The sequence below is a fragment of the Megalobrama amblycephala genome, linkage group LG2, assembly GCF_018812025.1.
Source record: "Megalobrama amblycephala isolate DHTTF-2021 linkage group LG2, ASM1881202v1, whole genome shotgun sequence".
In the NCBI taxonomy this organism is placed as follows: domain Eukaryota; kingdom Metazoa; phylum Chordata; class Actinopteri; order Cypriniformes; family Xenocyprididae; genus Megalobrama; species Megalobrama amblycephala.
In genome coordinates, this window is record NC_063045.1 from 48,258,871 (window position 1) to 48,280,297 (window position 21,427).

At 37.2% G+C, this 21,427-nt stretch overlaps 3 protein-coding genes across 5 annotated transcripts in view; 1 reads left to right on the plus strand and 2 right to left on the minus strand.

Annotated features, from left to right (window-relative positions):
* Positions 1–577, minus strand: part of ripk4 (receptor-interacting serine-threonine kinase 4) — a 15,544-nt gene extending 14,967 nt beyond the window's left edge. For both annotated transcript variants that reach the window (XM_048181584.1, XM_048181583.1), the window contains exon 1: positions 467–577. The gene's annotated coding sequence lies outside the window, so the exon portion shown is untranslated. The remainder of the gene's footprint in view (positions 1–466) is intronic.
* Positions 45–9,709, plus strand: nsun5 (NOP2/Sun RNA methyltransferase 5). 2 transcript variants are annotated; one of them, XR_007183597.1, is made up of 11 exons: positions 45–309; positions 754–873; positions 961–1,132; positions 2,359–2,467; positions 3,152–3,290; positions 3,387–3,502; positions 4,201–4,379; positions 4,467–4,668; positions 4,754–4,909; positions 8,809–9,024; positions 9,129–9,709. XR_007183597.1 is itself a non-coding variant. In XM_048181610.1 (10 exons), exons 1-10 carry the CDS (start codon positions 217–219, stop codon positions 8,969–8,971), a joined length of 1,449 nt encoding a protein of 482 aa, XP_048037567.1. In that variant the 5' UTR covers positions 45–216; the 3' UTR covers positions 8,972–9,072. The 2 variants fall into 2 exon arrangements, 1 of the variants encoding a protein (XP_048037567.1); XM_048181610.1 differs by lacking the exon at positions 9,129–9,709 and having other exon boundaries at positions 8,809–9,072.
* Positions 9,189–21,021, minus strand: pom121 (POM121 transmembrane nucleoporin). Its single transcript, XM_048181570.1, is given in 14 exon segments — positions 9,189–11,685; positions 11,792–11,893; positions 14,651–15,874; positions 15,877–16,056; positions 16,315–16,716; positions 16,814–16,913; positions 16,998–17,122; positions 17,279–17,358; positions 17,613–17,704; positions 17,851–18,025; positions 18,109–18,189; positions 18,362–18,526; positions 18,704–18,913; positions 20,377–21,021. Coding segments are annotated over 14 exon segments (3,588 nt in total). The 5' UTR covers positions 20,931–21,021; the 3' UTR covers positions 9,189–11,587.
* Positions 21,022–21,427: the final 406 nt, after the last annotated feature.

Below are 21,427 nucleotides of genomic sequence, written 5' to 3' on the forward strand. Positions count from 1 at the left end.
TCATCAGTACTACAGTTATCGCAAGACGTTCCGTACTGTCGAAAAACGTTGCGAAAACGAACCAGGCAAATATGGAAACGTGGGTACTGTGTAGTGCGTTTACTCCATTATAGTAAGCGAAATTGATTTAAAAAGGATACTAGATTTAGTTCTATGTGAATGTATTAAGTTATGTGTGTTTAGATTACTGTATAAAACGCCAGTGTTATTTTAACCATGGCACTTTATATGAAAGCGGCAGAGATTCTTGAGAAAGTGGAGCAGAAAAAGGGTGCTGTGAAAACTCTGGTTTATGACAGTAAATTTCAAGTAAGTGCTGATGTATTTGCCTCTCAGGCATCTATAAAGCATAATTGGGTGTTTCAACTATGGGCACTTGTGACAAATAGGCTATGGCTTAATTTAACCAAATTTCATCTTGGGAATGACGTACAGTAAAATAATCTGTTTTATAAGTGATATTTACCTTGTTTTCTTCACATATGTCGCTTATTTCATCTCAAGCATGCGTTTTACAGACACTGTTGTTTCCTTGGTAATCAAGTAACTCTAATGGGACAAAATAGTCGGGTAGAAATGACGTCACGACGGATAGACAGTCGTGTTTTAAAAAAAAAAAAAAAAATTCACACAATAAACATGACATGGTTATGATTGTTTCACTCTCTGTGTAGACTATGGTTTAAAAAAATATATAAAAATTATTATGATGAATTGCCTTTGAAAAAAAAAACTTTTTTTTGTCTTCATCAGAATATCAAGCAACTCTTTGCACTTGTGTGTGAAACACAGAAATACTCATCAGTTCTGCAGGAGATCATCGACAGCACCAAGCTTCTGAAAGAAACAAAACTCCGGATCTATTTAGCCAAAGTGAGCAACTCTACTTTAATCCTCACTTGTAAGCCACATGTCTGTGTTGATCAGTGCATCACAGATGTGTCATTGTGTGTACAACAGGTTCTGGTGTATGACCTGCTCATTGGTCATGGGGTGAAATGTGGAGGTGCCTGGAAGACGATGATGTTGAAGCATCGCTCCAGATTACAATCTGCCCTGGCAAGGATCAAAGTCAAGAGGAAAGTGAGTCGAAATCAGGACCTGCTGCCCTCCAGTTTCCAGCAGACTCAGGGTAATGTAGGCATCAATTATTTGTATGAATGCCGTCATTTGGTTGAATTAGCAAAATAATGCAGTGGTCTAGATAACAGTTTCTGTGCTAATATAATATATGTGACCCTGGACCACAAAACCAGTCATAAGGGTCAGTTTTTTGAAATTGAGATTTATACATTATCTGAAAGCTGAATAAATAAGCTTTCCATTGTTTCTTATGACGATAGGACAATATTTGTCCTAGATACAACTATTTTAAAAAATCTGGAATCTGAGCGTGCAAAAAAATCAAAATATTGAGAAAATCACCTTTACATTTGTCCAAATGAAGTCCTTAGCAATGCATATTACTTCCAAAAAATAAAATATAAGCTGCAGTATTTAGGAATGGTAACATGTTTTGGTTTGAAATTAAATACAGTTTAGGATTACTTGTAATTGATTACTGTTATAAAAATGAGGAGAATCTAAATGTTTTAATGATGTATTCTAGATGTGTATACAGTGGCATGAAAAAGTATGTGAACCCCTTGCAGAATCTGTGAAAATAAGAATTATCTTAATAAAATAAGAGGGATAATAAAAAAATGCATGTTATTTTTTGTTTAGTACTGTCCTGAGTAAGATATTTTACATAAAAGATGTTTGCATTTAGTTCACAAGACAAAACAATAGCTGAATTTATTAAAATAACCCCATTCATAAGTATGTGAACCATTGATTCTTAATACTGCGTGTGGTTACCTGATGATCTACGACTGTTTTTTTTGTTTTGTGATGGTTGTTCATGAGTCTCTATATTTCATGCACATTTATTCTCAACAACAACTGTTCCTTTCATCAGTTTAAATCATGTATTCTCTCCACGATGAACATGCATTTGATATATTTACGGTAGGAAATTTACAAAATATCTTCATGGAACATGATCTTTACTTAATATCCTAATGATTTTTGGCATAAAAGAAAAATAGATAATTTTGACCCATACAATGTATTGTTGGTTATTGCTACAAATATACCTGTGCGACTTATGACTGGTTTTGTGGTCCAGGGTCACATATTATATTATTTTTAATTGTATTTTTGTGTATATAACAAATGGCCACAGAAAAATGTGTGTACATACTGTGCCATAATTTATATATAATAGACTAAAATTTGACGCAAATTCTTTTGACAAAGCCATTTATAGATTTTGGAGATACCATTAAGGTTCATTTGCATGTTCTGTCCCTTTAGATAATGTAATTCCACGCTATGTGCGAGTGAACACGCTGAAAACAACTCTTGATGATGTCATTGACTATTTAAAAAGAGAGGGATTTTCATATCAAGGAACAGCAATGTGGTAAGTGGTCCTCTGCACGTCACAAAACGGTAAATTCTCCAGCATACGGCTTTAGAATGACATGAAGCCTGAACTATTCCTTTAAAGGGTTAGTTCACTAAAAAATGAAATTTCTGTCATTAATTATTCACCCTCATGTCGTTCCACACTCATAAGACCTTCGTTCATCTTCAGAACACAAATTAAGATATTTTTGATCAAATCAGAGCGCTTTCTGTTCCTCCATTAACAGCCTACTCAACTACCACTTTCAAGGCCCACAAAGGTAGTAAAGACAGTGGTTTAACCTCAGTTTTATGAAGCGACGTGAATGCTTTGTTTGCGTACTTAATTTACAAAACATTAATTAGATAGCACCACAACGTGAGAGCAGACATTGTTGCGTGAACGTGTTGGAGAATAATGTTTTGTAAATAAATGATAAATTTAGTTTTTTTGCTCAAAGCACTTGCCTTGAAAGTGGCAGTTGCGTAGACTGTCAATGGAGGGACAGAAATCTCTCGGATTTTATCAAAAAGATCTTCATTTGTGTTCTGAAGATGAATGAAGGTCTTACGGGTTTGGAACGACATGAGGGTGAGTAATTAATAACAGAAATTTTCATTTTTATGTGAACTAACCCTTTTAAAGCGCATTTCAAATGACAAATTTTTTGATCTGTTAGTTTGTGTTTCATCATCTCAGCCTCGAGGATCTCGATCATCTGACTGGGAAGACATTTCTGTGTGATCTTCATCTCAAAGATCTTCTGGTTTTCAGTGCAAAGACAGACTTCCACAATCACTTCCTTTATAAAGCAGGACACATTATATTGCAGGACAAGGTACATCGTTATAGTACACTTACATTTCTTTGCAAGACATGAAACAAATCGAAACTCATGCTATTTTGCTCTCTGTTTATGTTAAACGTTTTGCAGGCCAGCTGTCTTCCCGCTTTCCTCCTAAACCCTCCTGTTGGTGGTCACGTCATCGATGCCTGTGCAGCTCCAGGGAACAAAACCAGCCATCTAGCTGCCATAATGAAAAATAAAGGGTACAGCATCTGACTTAATACTGAAGAATAGGGGTCCGGACATAATTCATAATCTTAATCTTCTCTCTCTATATATATATATTGTAAATTCTAAAGGCAAATTTTTGAACACATGGAAGAATGTATATATACATATACATATACAGTCATGGTCAGAATTGTTGATAACCATGGTAAATATGAAGAAAGAAGCCTGTGAAAATAAATCGACATTGTTAATCCTTTTTTTTTTTTTTTTTAAATCTAACCTTTCATTAAAGTAAGAAAATTGAAAATGGAGGGAAAATCTCTTTATGAAAAAGAAAAAATGTATATGTATAGATTGGTTGTTTATTAAAATCAACTATTTTTAAATCGATTTTCTTTTTCTTTTTTAAAATTAATATTTTTATACATCTAATTATATATATGCATATTAATGTTAATGCATTTTATTTATAAATGAGTAAAATGAATATCAATTATTTTAAAAAATATTGTTAGTGTATATATATTACAGCTATGGAAAAAAAAATAAGAGACCACTTAACATTGATTTCTGAACTTGGAGTGGTCTCTTAATTTTTTCCATAGCTGTATATATATATATATATATATATATATAATATATATATATAGTAAAATAAAATTAAATATTTACTTTTTATTCATTTATATTTTAATTGATTATTTAATTTATTTGACTAAATGGACAACAGGAAGTTGTTTGCCTTTGATCTTGATGCAAAACGCCTGTCCACCATGAGCACTCTTCTCCTTCGTGCTGGGGTCACGTGTCATCAGCTGGCCAATCAGGATTTTCTGAAAGTAGATCCACAGAGTTCAGAGTACAAGGAAGTCGAGTACATCCTTCTGGACCCCTCCTGCAGTGGATCAGGTCATTATTATGTAAAAATGAATCATTGCATTAGTAATATATCTTATCTTGACGTCTGTTGTTTAGACTTATGCTTGTCTGTCTCAGGGATGGTTTGTCTACGAGATGAGGTCTCAGAGCCGCAGGAGGACGGGCGTCTGCAGGCGCTGGCTGCGTTTCAGCTGCACTGTCTCAACCATGCGCTGCAGTTCCCTCAGGTACAGCGCGTCGTCTATTCCACCTGCTCCATTCACCCACAGGAGAACGAGGAGGTTGTGTCGGCCTGCTTACAGCAGAACCCTGGATTCAGGTCAGAGACTCAGACTGGGATAGAAAATCATTTAAAATTTGTTTCACAGTATGAGGAAGTTTTTTTTGTTTGTCTTTTCTTGTAGACTAGTACATCTTCTTCCAAATTGGCATGAGAGGGGTCACGATCCTTTCACCCAGTGCCTTCGTGCAAGCACAGAAAAAACACGGACTCATGGGTTCTTTGTGGCCATGCTGGAGAGATGTCCCCCACAGACAGATGGAGAGAACCTCCCAATGATGTAAGTTTAATGATTCATACACTATGTGTGAGGTGATTGGATATACAGTACAGTCCAAAAGTTTGGAACCACTAAGATTTTTAATGTTTATAAAAGAAGTTTCGTCTGCTCACCAAGGCTACATTTATTTAATTAAAAATACAGTAAAAAACAGTAATATTGTGAAATATTATTACAATTTAAAATAACTGTGTACTATTTAAATATATTTGACAAAGTAATTTATTCCTGTGATGCAAAGCTGAATTTTCAGCATCGTTACTCCAGTCTTCAGTGTCACATGATCCTTCAGAAATCATTCTAATATGCTGATTTGCTGCTCAATAAACATTTATGATTATTTTCAATGTTGAAAACAGTTGTGTACTTTTTTTTTTTTTCAGGATTCCTTGATGAATAGAAAGTTCAAAAGAACAGCATTTATCTGAAATACAAAGCTTCTGTAGCATTATACACTACCGTTCAAAAGTTTGGGGTCAGTAAGAATTTTTATTTTTATTTTTTTTGAAAAGAAATGAAAGAAATGAATACTTTTATTCAGCAAGGATGCATTAAATCAATCAAAAGTGGCAGTAAAGACATTTATAATGTTACAAAAGATTAGATTTCAGATAAACACTGTTCTTTTGAACTTTCTATTCATCAAATAATCCTGAAAAAAAATATTGTACACAAATATTTTGTACAATTGTACACATTAAATGTTTCTTGAGCAGCAAATCAGCATATTAGAATGATTTCTGAAGGATCATGTGACACCGAAGACTGGAGTAATGATGCTGAAAATTCAGCTTTGCCATCACAGGAATAAATTACTTTGTGAAATATATTCAAATAGAAAACAGTTATTTTAAATTGTAATAATATTTCACAATATTACTGTTTTTACTGTATTTTTAATTAAATAAATGTAGCCTTGGTGAGCAGACGAAACTTCTTTTAAAAACATTAAAAATCTTAGTGGTTCCAAACTTTTGGACTGTACTGTATATCTGGAAGATTAAACCTTTGATATGCTGTTAAAATTTTCATAGATGCAAACTCCTCACCCTTCAGTGAGAACTGGCCTTTTTGAGATCAAAATAGGTCACCTATGGATTTGCATAGATCCTGTGAGAAAGTGTTTTTATGGAGGAAGGGGGGGATACTTACAAAGGTACTTGTGAACTTACAAGGGTAAATACAGTACAGTGTTTCCTTTACTCTTTATTTTAAAAAGCCATGTCTAATGGGTAATATTTTATGTATTTGAGGTCTGAGATGTGGCAAACAGTATTGCCATCCAGTCAGCCAATATTGTCTTAAATATCCTGCATAGCACTTTGTCTTTTATAACATGAGATTTTAACCAAATGTTGATTTTGGTAAAATGTTGCAACAATATGCTATTATTGTTATTTTTTGTGAAAAATTACAATTTTACGGAAGAGGATTAGGGCCAAGCAATAATAATAAAAAAATAAAACCATCTTGAGATTAAAGTTGTTAAATTTCGAGAAAAATTCTAAATAAAATGTTGAGAATAAACTCGTTAAATTACAAGAAAAAACTCGTTAAATTTCGAGAAAGAGGTCGAGATAAAATGTTGAGAATAAACTCATTAAATTACGAGAAAAACTCTTTAAATTTCGAGAAAGAGGTCGAGATAAAATGTTGAGAATAAACTCATTAAATTACGAGAAAAAACTCGTTAAATTACAAGAAAAAAGTAAAGATAAAATGTTGAGAATATACGCATTAAATTACGAGAAAAAACTTGTTAAATTACGAGAACAAATTCGTTAAATTATGAGAAAAATGTCGTTAAATTTCGAGAAAAAAGTCGAGATAAAATGTTGAGAATAAAGTAATTAAAGGTGCCCTAGAATTAAAAATTGAATTTATATTGGCATAGTTAAATAACAAGAGTTCAGTACATGGAAATGACATACAGTGAGTCTCAAACTCCATTGTTTCCTCCTTCTTATATAAATCTCATTTGTTTAAAAGACCTCCGAAGAACAGGCGAATCTCAACATAACACCGACTGTTACGTAACAGTCAGGGTGTACGCCCCCAATATTTGCATATGCCAGCCCATGATTGAGGCATTACACAAGGGCAGAACATCTGGATGTGCACTGCTGAATAATCAGACTAGGTAAGCAAGCAAGAACAATAGTGAAAAATGGCAGATGGAGCAATAATAACTGACATGATCCATGATAACATGATATTTTTAGTGATATTTGTGAATTGTCTTTCTAAATGTTTCGTTAGCATGTTGCTAATGTACTGTTAAATGTGGTTAAAGTTACCATCGTTTCTTACTGTATTCACGGAGACAAGAGCCGTTGCTATTTTCATTTTTAAACACTTGCAGTCTGTATAATTCATAAACACAACTTCATTCTTTATAAATCTCTCCAACAGTGTGTAATGTTAGCCGTTAGCCACAGAGCATATAGCCTCAAACTCATTCAATATCAAATGTAAACACCCAAATAAATACAATACTCACATAATCTGACGCATATATTCAGTATGCATGACGAACACTTTGTAAAGATCCATTTTGAGGGTTATATTAGCTGTGTAAACTTTGTTTATGCAATGATAGAGTTGAGAGTTCGGGAGAGGGCGGAAAGCGCAAGCATTTAAAGGGACCGCAGCATGAAATCGGCTCGTTTCTAATTATGCCCCAAAATAGGCAGTTAAAAAATTAATTTAAAAAAATCTATGGGGTATTTTGAGCTGAAACTTCACAGACACATTCAGGGGACACCTTAGACTTATATTACATCTTTTTAAAAAAAGTTCTAGGGCACCTTTAAATTACGAGAAAAAACTCGTTAAATTATGAGAACAAACTCGTTAGATTTCGAGAAAGTCGAGATAAAATGTTGAGAATAAAGTCATTAAATTACGAGAAAAAAACTTGTTAAATTACGAGAAAAAAGTCGTTAAATTACGAGAACAAATTCGTTAAATTGCGAGAATAAATTTGTTAACTTTAATGACTTTATTCTCAACATTTTATCTCAACTTTTTTACACGAAATTTAACAACATTTTTCTCATAATTTAACGAATTTGTTCTCGTAATTCTAATGACTTTTTTCTCGTAATTTAACGAGTTTATTCTCAACATTTTATCTCGACTTTTTTCTTGAAATTTAACAACTTTAATCTTCGAAGATGGTTTTATTTTTTTATTATTGTTTGGCCCTAATCCTCTTCCGTACAATTTTGGACATATAGGGTAATAAAAAATAAATGAAAAACAAATCCCTTAAAGTAACTACAAATGAGCATGTAAAGCAAATAACTTAAAATTCTGTGCGGCAGCATGACCCTGCCCCAAAGCTGAATTTTCAGCATCATTACTCCAGTCTCCAGTGTCACATGATCCTTCAGAAATCATTCTAACTGTGCTGATTTGCTACAAAAAACACTTGAAACACTTAATTTTATTTCTGTGGAAACGGTGATGCATTTTTTTTTTTTTTCAGTATTCTTTGAATATTTGTGAAAGCTGAGATAATTTTTTTGATAAATATAAAGTTCAAAAACAGCATTTGTTTGAAATAGAAATCTTTTATAACATTATAAATGTCTTTACTGTCACTTTTGGTCAATTTAAGGTAACTTTGCTGAATAAAAGTAAAAACAGAAACGTACTGAATTCCAAAATTTTGAACAATGTTTAAATGTATATTACAATTTAAATAATGTTATTTTTTTTACTTTAGTTACAAATTCTTAATTTTCATGAAAATGTCAATTAAAAATGGTCCTAAATATTAGTTATTTCATATCAGAATCTTGTGTGTGTTTTGATTATATGGTAAAATAACACCTGGATATGTTCTTTGTCAGCCTTGTTTTAGTTATATTAATGTAATTTTATTATTGTCACAGCACAACAATGCCGTCTAGTGGTGAGGAAAAGCAGGACATACCACAATCCAGCCCATCTGACGAGGAACAAGAAAACACACAGACTGCAAACGAACAACCTGCAAATCCAAGCTCAAAGAAGAGGAGAAGAAACCGAAAGAAAAACAAAAAGCAAGAACCCTAAAGTTATAGAGGACTATATGTATGGTGACAATGAAAGCAATCTCTGCTCGGCTAAACTACCACTGGACACTGACCTCTGCTTTTATTAAAATGCGATATAAAGATTGTTTCAAGTCTGATCTCAATTTTAAATTAAATGCAAATACACTCATTTATACAGACATTTAGAAATGTGGGAATTATGTCATGCATTGAACACAACAGAAATCCACAGCAAATCAACTTTCCATTTTTATTCAAAACCAGCATGTCATTATCAGAGCATTTAAGCAGACACAACACAATCTGTGTGCCGCTTCATTCAGAACTCCACTCACGCTTTGAGGGTTAGTGGGAATGGTCATTTACACACAAACTGTGAGCATTCGCTTATAGCATTGTCTGAAAAACATACAACTACGTACAACAGCCCTCAAACATTCACAGCTTGAGATATCCAGCTCTCATCTCAATGCACATCTCATTTTCTCAACACAGTCTACACGTCTCACTTGTATTTGGTACGGCTTTCTAATAAACAGAAAGCCTGGTCCCATGCCTCTTTGCATCAGTCTGGACATGAGAATACTTCAAAAATGTGATTAGAAATTATGTTAACCTACATGAGGAATGGCATGCAAAGGGGGACTGGGATGGCTACGTCGTTGTAAAAACACTCGCCGTCCCTACTTAAGTGGATTTTTCAGGTCAAAAAATTCTATGGGGGTGAACAAAAATACAATAAACCTCTAGAAATCAATGGTTTTTGTGCTTCCGTATTTGTGCATTGAAATACTAATTAAATCCAGTGTTTTGTGAATATACAACATTGTATATTGACTGAAAACATAAAATCATACTACACAGCTCTTTCACTTAACAGACCTGAGAATGTGTTAAGACTTAAACTCTAAGGGTATCGACGGTCTACGTAATGTCTTGACTGCATTTCCCAACGGATGCTGATTCGGGAACGTTCTTAAGACATGCCATTCAAACGCAGGTTGAATATTTGCTATATCTTAAACATCACAAGCATGCACAAACCATAGGATTCATACAAAGCCAGGAATGATTCATACAAAATTCAGAAATGGTGTACATGCACATTTAAAAAAAAAAAAAAAAAAAAAAAAAATGACATGAGAAAAAGTTAAATATAAATAGCATTTAAGCCTCTCTAGGTCAAATCCGAATGTGAATGAGCAAAATTGTTTTTAAACCAACATTCAGCAATGCAAACGTCACATTCTCTACATTCCTGAAATTGACACGTTTTTAGGGGCACTTTCAATTTTATTTTTTGCACTTATTTGAATTGATCACCCAGTCACATGTTTATTTCCAAAGCATATGTGAACGCAAATATGTTGCACACTTTCACTCAAAGCTACGCTTCTACAGAGTTTGAAGTTGGACCAAATCTCTTTAGTCAGTAATCAAAAATAATTGAACTTGAGATCATATTCTTTGAAATCATCTAAATCACTCTTACACATCATTACGAAAACAGGCACCCGTGTCTCAGAGTACAAATCCAACATCATCCATAATATGTAACCAGAAGCAAAAAACACACTAAGGCACACAAGCAATGAAAGGGTTAAAAAAATTATAACGGAAATAAAATGAGACCGTTATGAGAGCAACATCCAGTGCCTGACAGCCAAACACACTGATGGCAGATGCAACAAATATCATGTGGTTTTGCCTACATGTTTGCGTTAAGTGCCAACTTTAAGAGTATAATTAACAGTAATTCGAATGAGGCAGTAACCAATTAAACTGGGACACAGATGCACGTTTAAAATGGAGAGGTAGTAAAACGGCCAATGGTGTGATGGCGAGAGGACCAGTCACACTGAAAAGCATTAGCTTTGGTTTTAAACAGACAGAGGTTCAACATATGCAGGAAAACAGACTAGATCTTTCTGTAAACGGTGCTTTTCTTAAAAGGAACGTGCAGAAAAATCTGTAAAATTAAGTGGTTTATTATGCATCTCACTCAGGCAAAACAAAGAGCATTTTTTTAAATGGAACAGGTAAAATATTCACGTTTTGAAGGCTTAACAAAAAATTGAGACGATTCTGCTAAGCATGATGGAACAACAAATGTATGCTAATTGCAAAAAGAAAAAAAAAAAAAGAAGGGAAATATTCACTGGATCTAAAATAAAGAGCATCTGATCACTCTACCAAAAACAGAAGTCAAAAATAAGATTCTGTTTCTTTCAACAGGCCTGGACTGAAATTCATGTGAGAGTCCAGATTTGAAAGTCTCTTTTTCTTTCAAGTATAATTCGCTCCTGTTCGCCATCCTTCCCCAACACCAGACGTCCTCATCAGACATTTACAGACTCCATTAGCGAGGTTGTGATGAGTCTCGGTGGGCGCACCCAACAGCAGAGATGGGGCCGCCCGGTACTCTAAAATCTACGCCCCCTGAGCCTTGATCCTACACGCCTGACCAGCCCTGGCAGTCTGGAGGGTTGTAGAGATGAGGTCTGACTGACAGCCTTGTTGTGTTTGGACCAGCAGCAGTAGCAGCAGCAGTGTCTGGGGCAGGTGGGACAGCCGGAGGAGTAGTAACAGAGTCCAGATGACAGAAATGAAAGGGACAGGACTCACATCAGCCACGTTACTTCTTCCTCGGGTGCTGCCTACGGGCTTGTAAACCCCGACGAGCCCCAGAGGTCTTGGATCCCGTTCCGATAGAAAAGGTAGCTGGTGAAGCACCTAAAAGATAAAAAAAAAAAAAATTAATTAAAAGAGAAAAGATGTGATAGACACAAATTATTATATAATATTGTTTTTAAAAGTGTGAAAGTCATTTGTTGCTTACCAAACGGGGAGGCGCCCATTGCTCCAAATCCTGGGGTTCCAGGACTGCCGAACGGCATCTGCATTGCTGCAGGTGCCTGACCAAAAGCAGGAGTTGATGTTCCTAGGATAACAAGACAAACAAGGAGAATGTAAGATGACTTTTCCTGTGATTTAGCCAAATCATTATATACCTCAAACTTTTGCCAATTCTAAACCAATACTAACAATTACATTTTTACACATACTTAAATTACAGCAATTTGATGTAAATAAAGTACATATGTGTATAGGGAATTTCACTTCTAAACATTTTGGAATTAGAACTTGAAATAGTTTCAGAAAATTCTGATAGAATAGAAATAACCCTAAAGTTTAGGTAGCAACACCAATGTCTATGGTAACATCATAAACTGTAAAATGACCATATATATAATATGGTCAGTTATAAAATATATATAATATATATTAGTATGTATTTTATGTATTTGTGGAGCAGAGAAGAGTGTTTTAGTCCAGCGTTTGTCAGAGTCATAGCCAAATATCTTGTGTGAAGCACTTCATCTTTTATAACGAGATTTTGGGCAAATGACAAAAAAAAAACATAACATAACTACAATACACTTTATACCCTGTAAGTTGATGAAATGTAATGTGATGCAATTACTGTCTCAGATGTGGCTGTTCTAATGATGGACAAAACATGTCCACCATTCTCAGAACTTCGCTGGTCAAAAACTTCAACTCAATTTGAGCTTGATTTTGGTAAAATGTTAATATAATGACAAGCAAGTGTCTGACCATATATAACGCCACAATATCAACTTTGACAACAGTGTTTGATTTAAAAATGTTTTTCCATTTCCTGAAAAGCAGTGTTTTTGGATATACAAGATTTCTGCCAGACAGCAACGATATATAATTGGTCTGAATAAAAACAATATATAGTATACATAAAATGTACACCACACACTACTTGATGCAAGTAAATTTAAAAGTAATTTCCAGAATAAAAACCCAAAATAAATGAAAAATAAACTATGGGCAACACAATCAGCCAAAAGGCAAAATATTTAAACATTTAACATTAGGTCGGGTCACAAAGCAGGAGCACACACGGAAGATACTCCATTTTGAAAATTTACTGCATACAAGTTTTTGCAAGCTCAACAGAATCTGTTTACACAGGTATGGATGTAGGATGCTGGATGGAGCATCTGTGGGAGGAAAAAAGGTGTAAACGCCACCCAACATTCAGGATCAAAGAGAGAAATGGCACAGGAAGTGCAGGTGTTTCACACCGAATACATAAGAAAGAACACCGTTAAATGACCAAAATATGTGGTTTCATCTCAGCTTTCACTATGTTGTGGGTACTTGCACAAATACTTGATTCTGATTGGTCAATTACATTCTGTTTAAATAAATGTGCATAATGACCACTAAACTGTGTAATGGTGAACAAATTAATTACCTAGATCTATAAATCAATACACTAGTGGTCGACTGGTATAGGTTTTTGATGGCCAGTGCTTACATTTTAGAGAGCAGGGTGCCTAATATGTCTGATAGCTTTATTTACTTAGTGGAGGGGGAGGGGCTGCGACAGTTGAGTGCATGAAGTGTCCAACTAGGGCTGGACGATATGACCTAAAATCAAAATCTCGATTAACTGAACATTTTACCTCAATTATGATTAATGAACTTTTTTTTTTTGCCCTGATAGTTCACTGACAAGGTTTGAATTGTAAATATGTTTGACTATTAAAAAGTGGGATATTTTTTTCCTTTTGAAAGAGTGCTCTGATGACATAGCTCACTTTCAGCAGTTATTTTATCTGTGGTTTGTAACATTTCTTACAGATTTCTGCTTGTTGAAAATCAAATACAGATAAATTAGCACAGTACCAGTACATTTATTTGAATATGTTAATGAGAGTGATTGCTAGTGTGAATACTTGGGTTTCTAAGCTACTTTAGTTATAAATCACATTGACAAATTTCTGCACTCCTCTCTGTGCGCACAATCTTCACGTGATGTTCGAGCTACTGTCTTTATGAGTGTTCGTGCCACAATGCAATATAACTCACATATAGCTCAATATAATACACATCCGATGGTCTAAAATCATTTGTCCAAACTAGCAAACCTTAAAATACATAATTGACAAAATTGAGTGATGACGCAAAGTGAAAGTGATCTGGCTTCAGGGTTCGTGCATGGTCAGAGACACGACTGGGCTCAGCTTCTCTGTCACAGAAAACAGCTTGCAAGCACTTAAGTGAGGCGTTTTCCATATTGATGTTCTTGAATGGTGTAAAATCACTTGAATGTCCAAACTGACAAGCCTTTAAACATACAGTTGACAAACTTTCGTGAGGACGTAAGCGAAAGTGATCTCACTTCGGGGAATGTGCGCTGTCTGTGTGTTGACTTGGCATTTGAGTTATCCTCCGTGTTGCTTCCATGCCACTGACTAGACTGGGCGGAGTCAAGTGACTACACACGAAGTAGTATGTTTTAAGGAGAAAGCATTAACAGGATTTAAAAAAAAGAAAAAAAGAAATAACCAACATGGGAAAATTATGTCAGTTAGAGGTTCCGAATTTTGGTTTTGATTAAGTTCATCATCCAGGTATTTAAAGTGCACTTTTTTGGAATCGTCAGTGTGAATACTCCTCGCACTATTTACACTACAATACAGCATAGAATAGTGCTTAAGTGCGCAAATTGGGACGCACCTAATATCTTAGGCTATAGAAATGCCAATAAATATCAGCTGATGAATTGGTCAACCACTACAAATCTATCAATGTCAAATACGACCTTGTAACCTTTGTATTTGACAATTTATCAAAAAAACAAACAAAAAACACTTACCAAAAGCAGGCTTGTTATCAGTGTTGTTGGCTCCAAAGGGAAACCCTGGTGTCTGAGCTGCAGGCGCAGGGGTTCCAAATGGTGTTGCTGAGAGTGAGGCCCCAAAGTTAAATCCTCCAGAGGCAGGAGGCGCCGGAGTACTCGGTGCAGTGTTCTGAGTGGCTGTTGATGTGCCTCCGAAGCTGAACGTAGGAGCTGGGGCAGGAAGAGAGGCCACAGTCTGTGTGGAGGCCCCAAAGACGGGAGCCGCAGAAGGGGTGGTGGTGTTTCCAAAAGAGAAGCCAGATGATGCTGCTCCGAATGTAGGCTGACTGTTAGTCCCAAATGCAGGCGCTGCTGTGCTGGCAGCGGCTCCAAACGCAAATGGTGATGCACCGCTACTTCCACCACTGGACCCAAACGTGAAAGGCTTTGGAACAGCAGGGGCCTGCTGTGTGGATCCTGGGAAGGTTGACGATGCGGTGAATGTTGAGCTCCCAAAAGTGGTTTGCGTTGTGGATGCCACAGAGGACGTGGTGGCATTGCTGGTCATGCCGAACCCACCAAACGGAGCAGATGTGGAGTTCTGATTCGCGGACAGCTGTCCAAATGTGAACGTGCTTTGTGCCTGCTGGGTGGGCGCAGGTTTTGGTCCGCCAAACTGAAAAGCAGAGGTCGTGCCACTGGCACTAGCTGTGTTGGTGTTTAACACAGGGGCGGCCGTTGTGGTCGATGCAGCTCCAAACTGGAACGTGGTGTTTGTGGCAGGAGCGGATGTGGTTGTTGCGGTCCAGCTTCCAAACAGAGACTGGGATGGAGTCTGTGTGGCTGGGGCTGCAGAAGCAGCAGACACCATTGTTGGCTGGGTACTGGTTAGTCCACCAAATATCATCCCACTGCTCTGTGAGGCCGGTGCAGCAGGGGTTGATGTCGTCGGTGTGGCTGTCTGCCCGAAGGCACTAATGCCACTTCCTGTGGTACTGCCAAATATAGGCTTGAAGGTGTGCTGGGTGGGTTTGATCTCTGCTGTGGAAGCAGGGGTGGTGCTTGCTGCACCAAAAATAGGCTTAAAGCAAGACGACAGGGGGTTGCTAATGCTGTTGACTGAAGTGACCATGGTTGTAGGTGCAGCAACTGTAGATTTAGGGGGCTCAGATGCAGATGTCGCCACAGGTTTGATCAAACTGAACAGGCTGCCTCCTCCGCCCAGGGATGGCGTGCTTGATGAGAGCTGAAGAGGTTGGCCAAGATCTGAGCGAAGGCAGAGGACATGGAGGTGGCTGGCTTGGAAGCAGGTGTTGATGTGGTGGATGGGGCAGAGAATGAGGTCTGCAGAGTGGCAAAGCCTGACTCAGATTTGACAACTCCACTGCTTGCGTTTGTGGAAACAGCAGGTGTAGAAAGACTGGACACAGACACTGCTGGAGCTGCATATGGAGTGAAAGACATCAGTTCGTGTTAAAGTACATGCATCAGTACATTGAACAGAAGTGACAGTAAAGACAGTGGTGTTACAAAATAACAAATTTTCAACAGTGATAATAAGAAACATTTACTGAGCAGCAAATCAGCATATTATAATGATTTCTGAAGAATGACAGTGAAGACTAGAATAATGGCTACCAAAAAAAAAAAAAAAAAAAAAAAAAAAAAAAAAAAAAGTGTGTAAAGTTATTTATACAAACCCGCAGTGGTGGTGGCCATCATAGTGGGAGCGCCCATCATAGTGGGAGCATTGAGAAGAGGATTATTCTTCATGTTTTTCAGGGACTCCAGCAGAGGGTTTGAAATGCTTGAAGCTGGGGCAGCTGGGGTGGTGGTAGTGATGGAGGGGGCTAAGGTGAGAGTCAGGGGTGCAGTACTGGCTGTGCTGGGAGCAGTGATGGTGAGGTCAATAGTTGGAGCAGGAGTTGTAGTAGTGGCTGGTGTGGTCTCAGGCACAGATGTGGAGAGAGAAACCAGAGCGGGCGCAGCACTCACAGCAGGTGCAGTCCCGAATGAGGAGGTTGGAACAGGCTGGGAAAACAGGGTTAAAGAGGGAGCTGGAGCTGGGGTGGGTTCAGATGCTGGAGGAGGGATCTCTGGCTCTGAAAAAAAAATAATAAAGATGTAGCATGGATGTAGAAGTATTTCATTTTTATGCATCTATAATAGCCACTTCAAACAAGAATGAAAAGAACTTACCAGGTTCCTCCAGGACCTTCTGTATCTGACTGAGTGCTGCTTTCTTTTCCATATCCAGATCTTTCACTGTGATCGTATATCCAAGCTCAGGAGGTGGTGGCTGCAGACACAATGTTACAGTGATGAATATACATTATGCATACGTGTAGTGGAAATGTGCATCTACAACAGCTTTGCTACTTACCAAAGAAATCTGATCTCCTCTGTTTGAAGTGACCAGTTGGATTTTGCGTTTACGTTTCCCACTGCTGCCTCCAGAGTCTGATGTTGATGTTGCAACAGGTGCCTCAGATTTTGGAGTAAGTTTAGCTGGTACAAACAAATTAAAAATTAAGTGTTCTTGATACAATGTTAAATCTTTAAATTTTACTTAGTTTAATTAAGCCACTAAACAATGATGTACTATATTTCTGTTATAATTAGTTGATACACAAAAAGCAACATTAAGCTAACACGTTTCCTTACTTGTAGCAGGTGCTGGGTCAGTTGTGACCTTATCTATTTTCACAAAGGATGTGGAACTTGGTGAAGTAGCATCTTCCTCCCTACAGCACACAAAATATTTTATAACACAGTAAAAAAAGCTTTAAGCCCTGTATAATCAGACTAGTTGTGTGTTTATCTGACATTGATTAGGCACATTTGTCAGGGGTGTTTACACAACAGAATGGAAGTTTTTAAGTTTAAATGTTTGAGTTCTAAAAGTTATTATTATTGAATGAGTTAAATTAATCAAATGACAGCAAAGACAATTAATAAATATTTCTATTTTATTTTAAATTTCTTGTTTTAAATGTACCTTGCTTTCTTGGCAGCTCTCTCTGGAGTCTGACACCGAGACCCTCCTGGGCTTGCGAAAGGAGAAAGACTGAGACTGGATGCTGCTCTTCTCTGGAAATACAAAATTGAAGGAATTGTGTCAATTAATACAAAAAAAAAAGAGAAAGAAATAACCATCTATATGCTCACTAAATATAATAATTATGCAAATTTGTATTACATTTCCTCAATTTACAACATATAGTCAAAAAAGATACCTGTGGATAACCCTGTGAGGAGCTGTAGGAACTGCGAATGGGATTTCGGACAGATCCAGGCACCCCGCTGGGAACAGGAGCACCGCTTACAGAGCTGATGGAGGAGGTTCGAGAACGCTTCATAATGGACTCTTCATTGAGAGAGGAGTTCATCCCTCTCTTCAGACTGCCAGGTCTGTGAAGGACAGGACACATAATCGGATCAATTTATCAGATGTAGAGGTAGACTATTACAAAGGAAAGTGAACGGTCACTTACTTTGGCACAAGCTGAGACAGAGCTCCGTTTGCAAGAAGCGGCTCAAACGCTGACTGAGAACTTCCACTGCTGTCATGTCGCCTGATAAGAGCAAGACAATTATTCAGTGAGATTTGCAAAAACCAACAGCAAACCTCCTGTTCTAAATAGTTCTTAATAGCATGGAAAGCTATAAACCAATTCAAAAAGGATAAGATCACGTGATGAGAAAGTAAGGTGACTTTCGTTTGGTTGCTTTCTTTCCATCACATACCTCCTTTTGCTCTTCTGCCCAGAGGATGCACTCTTCTCCTCTTCATCAACCTCTCTCTTTCTGCTCTCTCTGAGCACACTCAGAACAGCCTCTCTGGAGCAGGGGTCTGTCTGGGCTCCAATCCCTGGGGATGTGGCAGCTCCAGGGGAGTTCAGGTGATTGAAGCTAGAAACAGAATGTAACATATTAGCAAAGCAAATTTATTTTGATAATGCAAAAATGCATTCCAATTTAATCTTTCTGCAATCCCAAATATGATTTCTTAATTACGACTACAAGCAGAAACAAAATCATTATTAATGCTAGTGCATTTAATCCCCTCAACATAATTTGAAGACTCACAATGATGATCGTGTGGGGTCTGGTTTGGCGATCTTCACTGTGACTGGACTGTGAACAGTAGGTGAATTGCGTTGGGTGAGGATATTCTTCTTATGGAATCCATCCCATTTTGCAGGTGGCATCACTCCAATGGGAGACGTCCCAGTCTGCTGAAGGGGGTAATGTCTTTGGGGGGTGATGGTGAATCGACTCGCAGTGCCCACAGGATCCCTGATGGCAGTGAAACATCAACAATTAGTTCTTCAAAAGATCTTAAACAAAAGCATAAATTTTTATGTACATTAGGGCTGGCTGGTATATCAAGTTCGCACAATACATTTTTTAAATAAACGATAGAGAACGAGGCAATACCATTTATATCGATATACAGTAGTTTGATACGAGCGCATCTGAAAAATAGTGGAGGACATCATGAGACATGCTTTATATTAAGGGCTTTAAAATAACTATTGGATACAGTTAACACATAGATTTAAGCGGCCTGCCCTGTCAGATAGCTGCTCTGTTTTAATGTGTTTGAGACGTGGTGTGGATAACTTACATTTCACAGATATATCCTCCATCTGTAAAATGTAAGAAAGTCATGCAAATATTTCCATTTTGCTGTAACTAATGTTAGGAAAAATGCTATGAACTGACAGCCTCAGTAATTATTTATTCTATTATATACACAAATATTCCCATACATATATTTGTGTGGGTATAAACACACACACTACCGGTCAAAAGTTTTTGAACGGTACTTTTTGAGGTTTTTAAAAGAGGTCTCTTCTGCTCACCAAGGCTTCATTTATTTGATCCAAAATACAGCAAAAACAGTAATACTGTGAAATATTTTTACAATTTAAAATATTGTTTTCTATTTGAATATATTTTAAAATGCAATTTATTTCTGTGTTGAATTTTCTGCATCATTACTCCAGTCTTCAGTGTCACACACACTAATATATATATATATTAGTAATCAACATTTGAAGTGGGTCAAAAAAGTTCAAAGTTGTCCTAAGAACCAAGTTGTCCTAAGAAGGTTTTAGGACAACTTTGAAAGGTTTTGATCCACTTCAAATGTTGAGTACTGTATATACAGTACATATATTATACACACACACACACACACACAGACAGACAGTGTTTATACAATACATATGTATATGTATACTTCAGAGGATCACAAAATTAGACGTTCACGAAATTGTAATTCTAATGTATTCAAATTCAAGACATATTACATATACAAATCTATGAAAACGGCGATGGCTTGACTAAAGAACGAATCCATTATGTTTCTAATTCATAGTATTAGCAGTCATAAGGAATTTCGCGATGCAAGTGCTTTAACAAAGCTGTCAAAATTCAATTTTACGTTATGCTGGAAGCTTTATACAACCCTACAAGTGTAGTGTCAGGCGTCTAAACTGGTGGAGGAGGAGCAGTGCGCCTGACCAGCTCCAGGAACTCCCACCATTTCAAATCATGGAGGGAAAACTGGTACAACGTACATGTTAGAACAACTGAGAAAGCTAAACGTGTACAAACACGAGGCTGATAGACGCTACATGTGTATTATGGTGTAAACAGTAGAGTCTATGATCAATCACGTGAGCTTAGACGGAAAAAGCAGGTATAGACTGAAGTGCCTGACTGGCTGACAAGACAAAGCATTTAGTATTTACCCGAATGACAGTCTTCTGTTAGGGGTGTGCACAGCATGGTTAGGTCGGGCGAGTCTCTCCCGGAGCTGATCTCTGGGGTGGATGAAAGCCCCCGAGCCTCCAGCGGGCCTCAAGGCTGCGGAGGGGCTTTCTTCAGTTTTGGCGAGGTAACTTCCCATGAGTATATCCCGGGGGCTGAACACCGTGTCACTAATCGTGTGGTCTCTTCTATAATACGAGCCTGCAAAATGTCTATCGCTGGGTGATGCAAAGGAATTTCTAGCATCACTTTTACGTATCTTGTTTCTGCTGGCGGCCGGGACTCCGCTCAAAGTCCTACCCGGTAACCAGCGCAACAGAGCCGGCGGGACGCTCAGTCCACGGCGAGGATTGAGGCCTAGTCTCTCGAAGAGCTGCAGCTCCTCCGCTTTGTGAAAATAAACGACACAAGACACGACACAGATAAAAAGTATGTACAAATAAGCTGGTATATAGCTCAAAACGAGTAAAAGGAGGAATAAAGAGAACACCACAGCGGAGAAAACGACTAGCCGCCGTTTATCTTCAGGAGACATGGCGGCACCGCGCCGCCGAGGGAAGATATCCCATAATTCCCCGCGCCCGCGCGCGTTGTTTACGTCTCGTGGATGTTCGTGACTGCCCGCGTGCACATTAGATTGATTACAGAGTTTTGCCGCCCACTAGTGTTGTATTGAAAAGCAACACCAGCCTTTCCGTTTATATCGCACAAACACTACACAGTAGTCACAGTACTATTTACTCACTGTTTTATTATAGCTTGTTTTACCAACCATTTTACTATTGAGAATCATGAGAATTACAAAAGAGCTTAAAGGAAAATATATAGTATAAAGTATGCTCTAACACATTTATATTAACTTAGTGCTAATACATTTGACAAGATTTGATCATGATGCTGTTAGCAAACTATGCTCATGATGCATAACATAACCCCTGTTTCTTTATTGAAGACTTCAGATGCAAAATTTTCTTCTAAAATGAGCATTTTTTATCAAGCTTGTATGTTTAGGTTCAGTAATTTCACTTTAAT

What these genes read in the sequence shown, in the direction of transcription:
- nsun5 (XM_048181610.1), top strand. Translation starts at nt 217, where the DNA reads ATGGCACTTTATATGAAAGCGGCAGAGATTCTTGAGAAAGTGGAGCAG. An exon ending in TTTATGACAGTAAATTTCAA is followed by an intron (nt 310 to 753) that starts GTAAGTGCTGAT and finishes TGTCTTCATCAG; the next exon opens with AATATCAAGCAACTCTTTGC. An exon ending in ACATTATATTGCAGGACAAG is followed by an intron (nt 3,291 to 3,386) that starts GTACATCGTTAT and finishes AACGTTTTGCAG; the next exon opens with GCCAGCTGTCTTCCCGCTTT.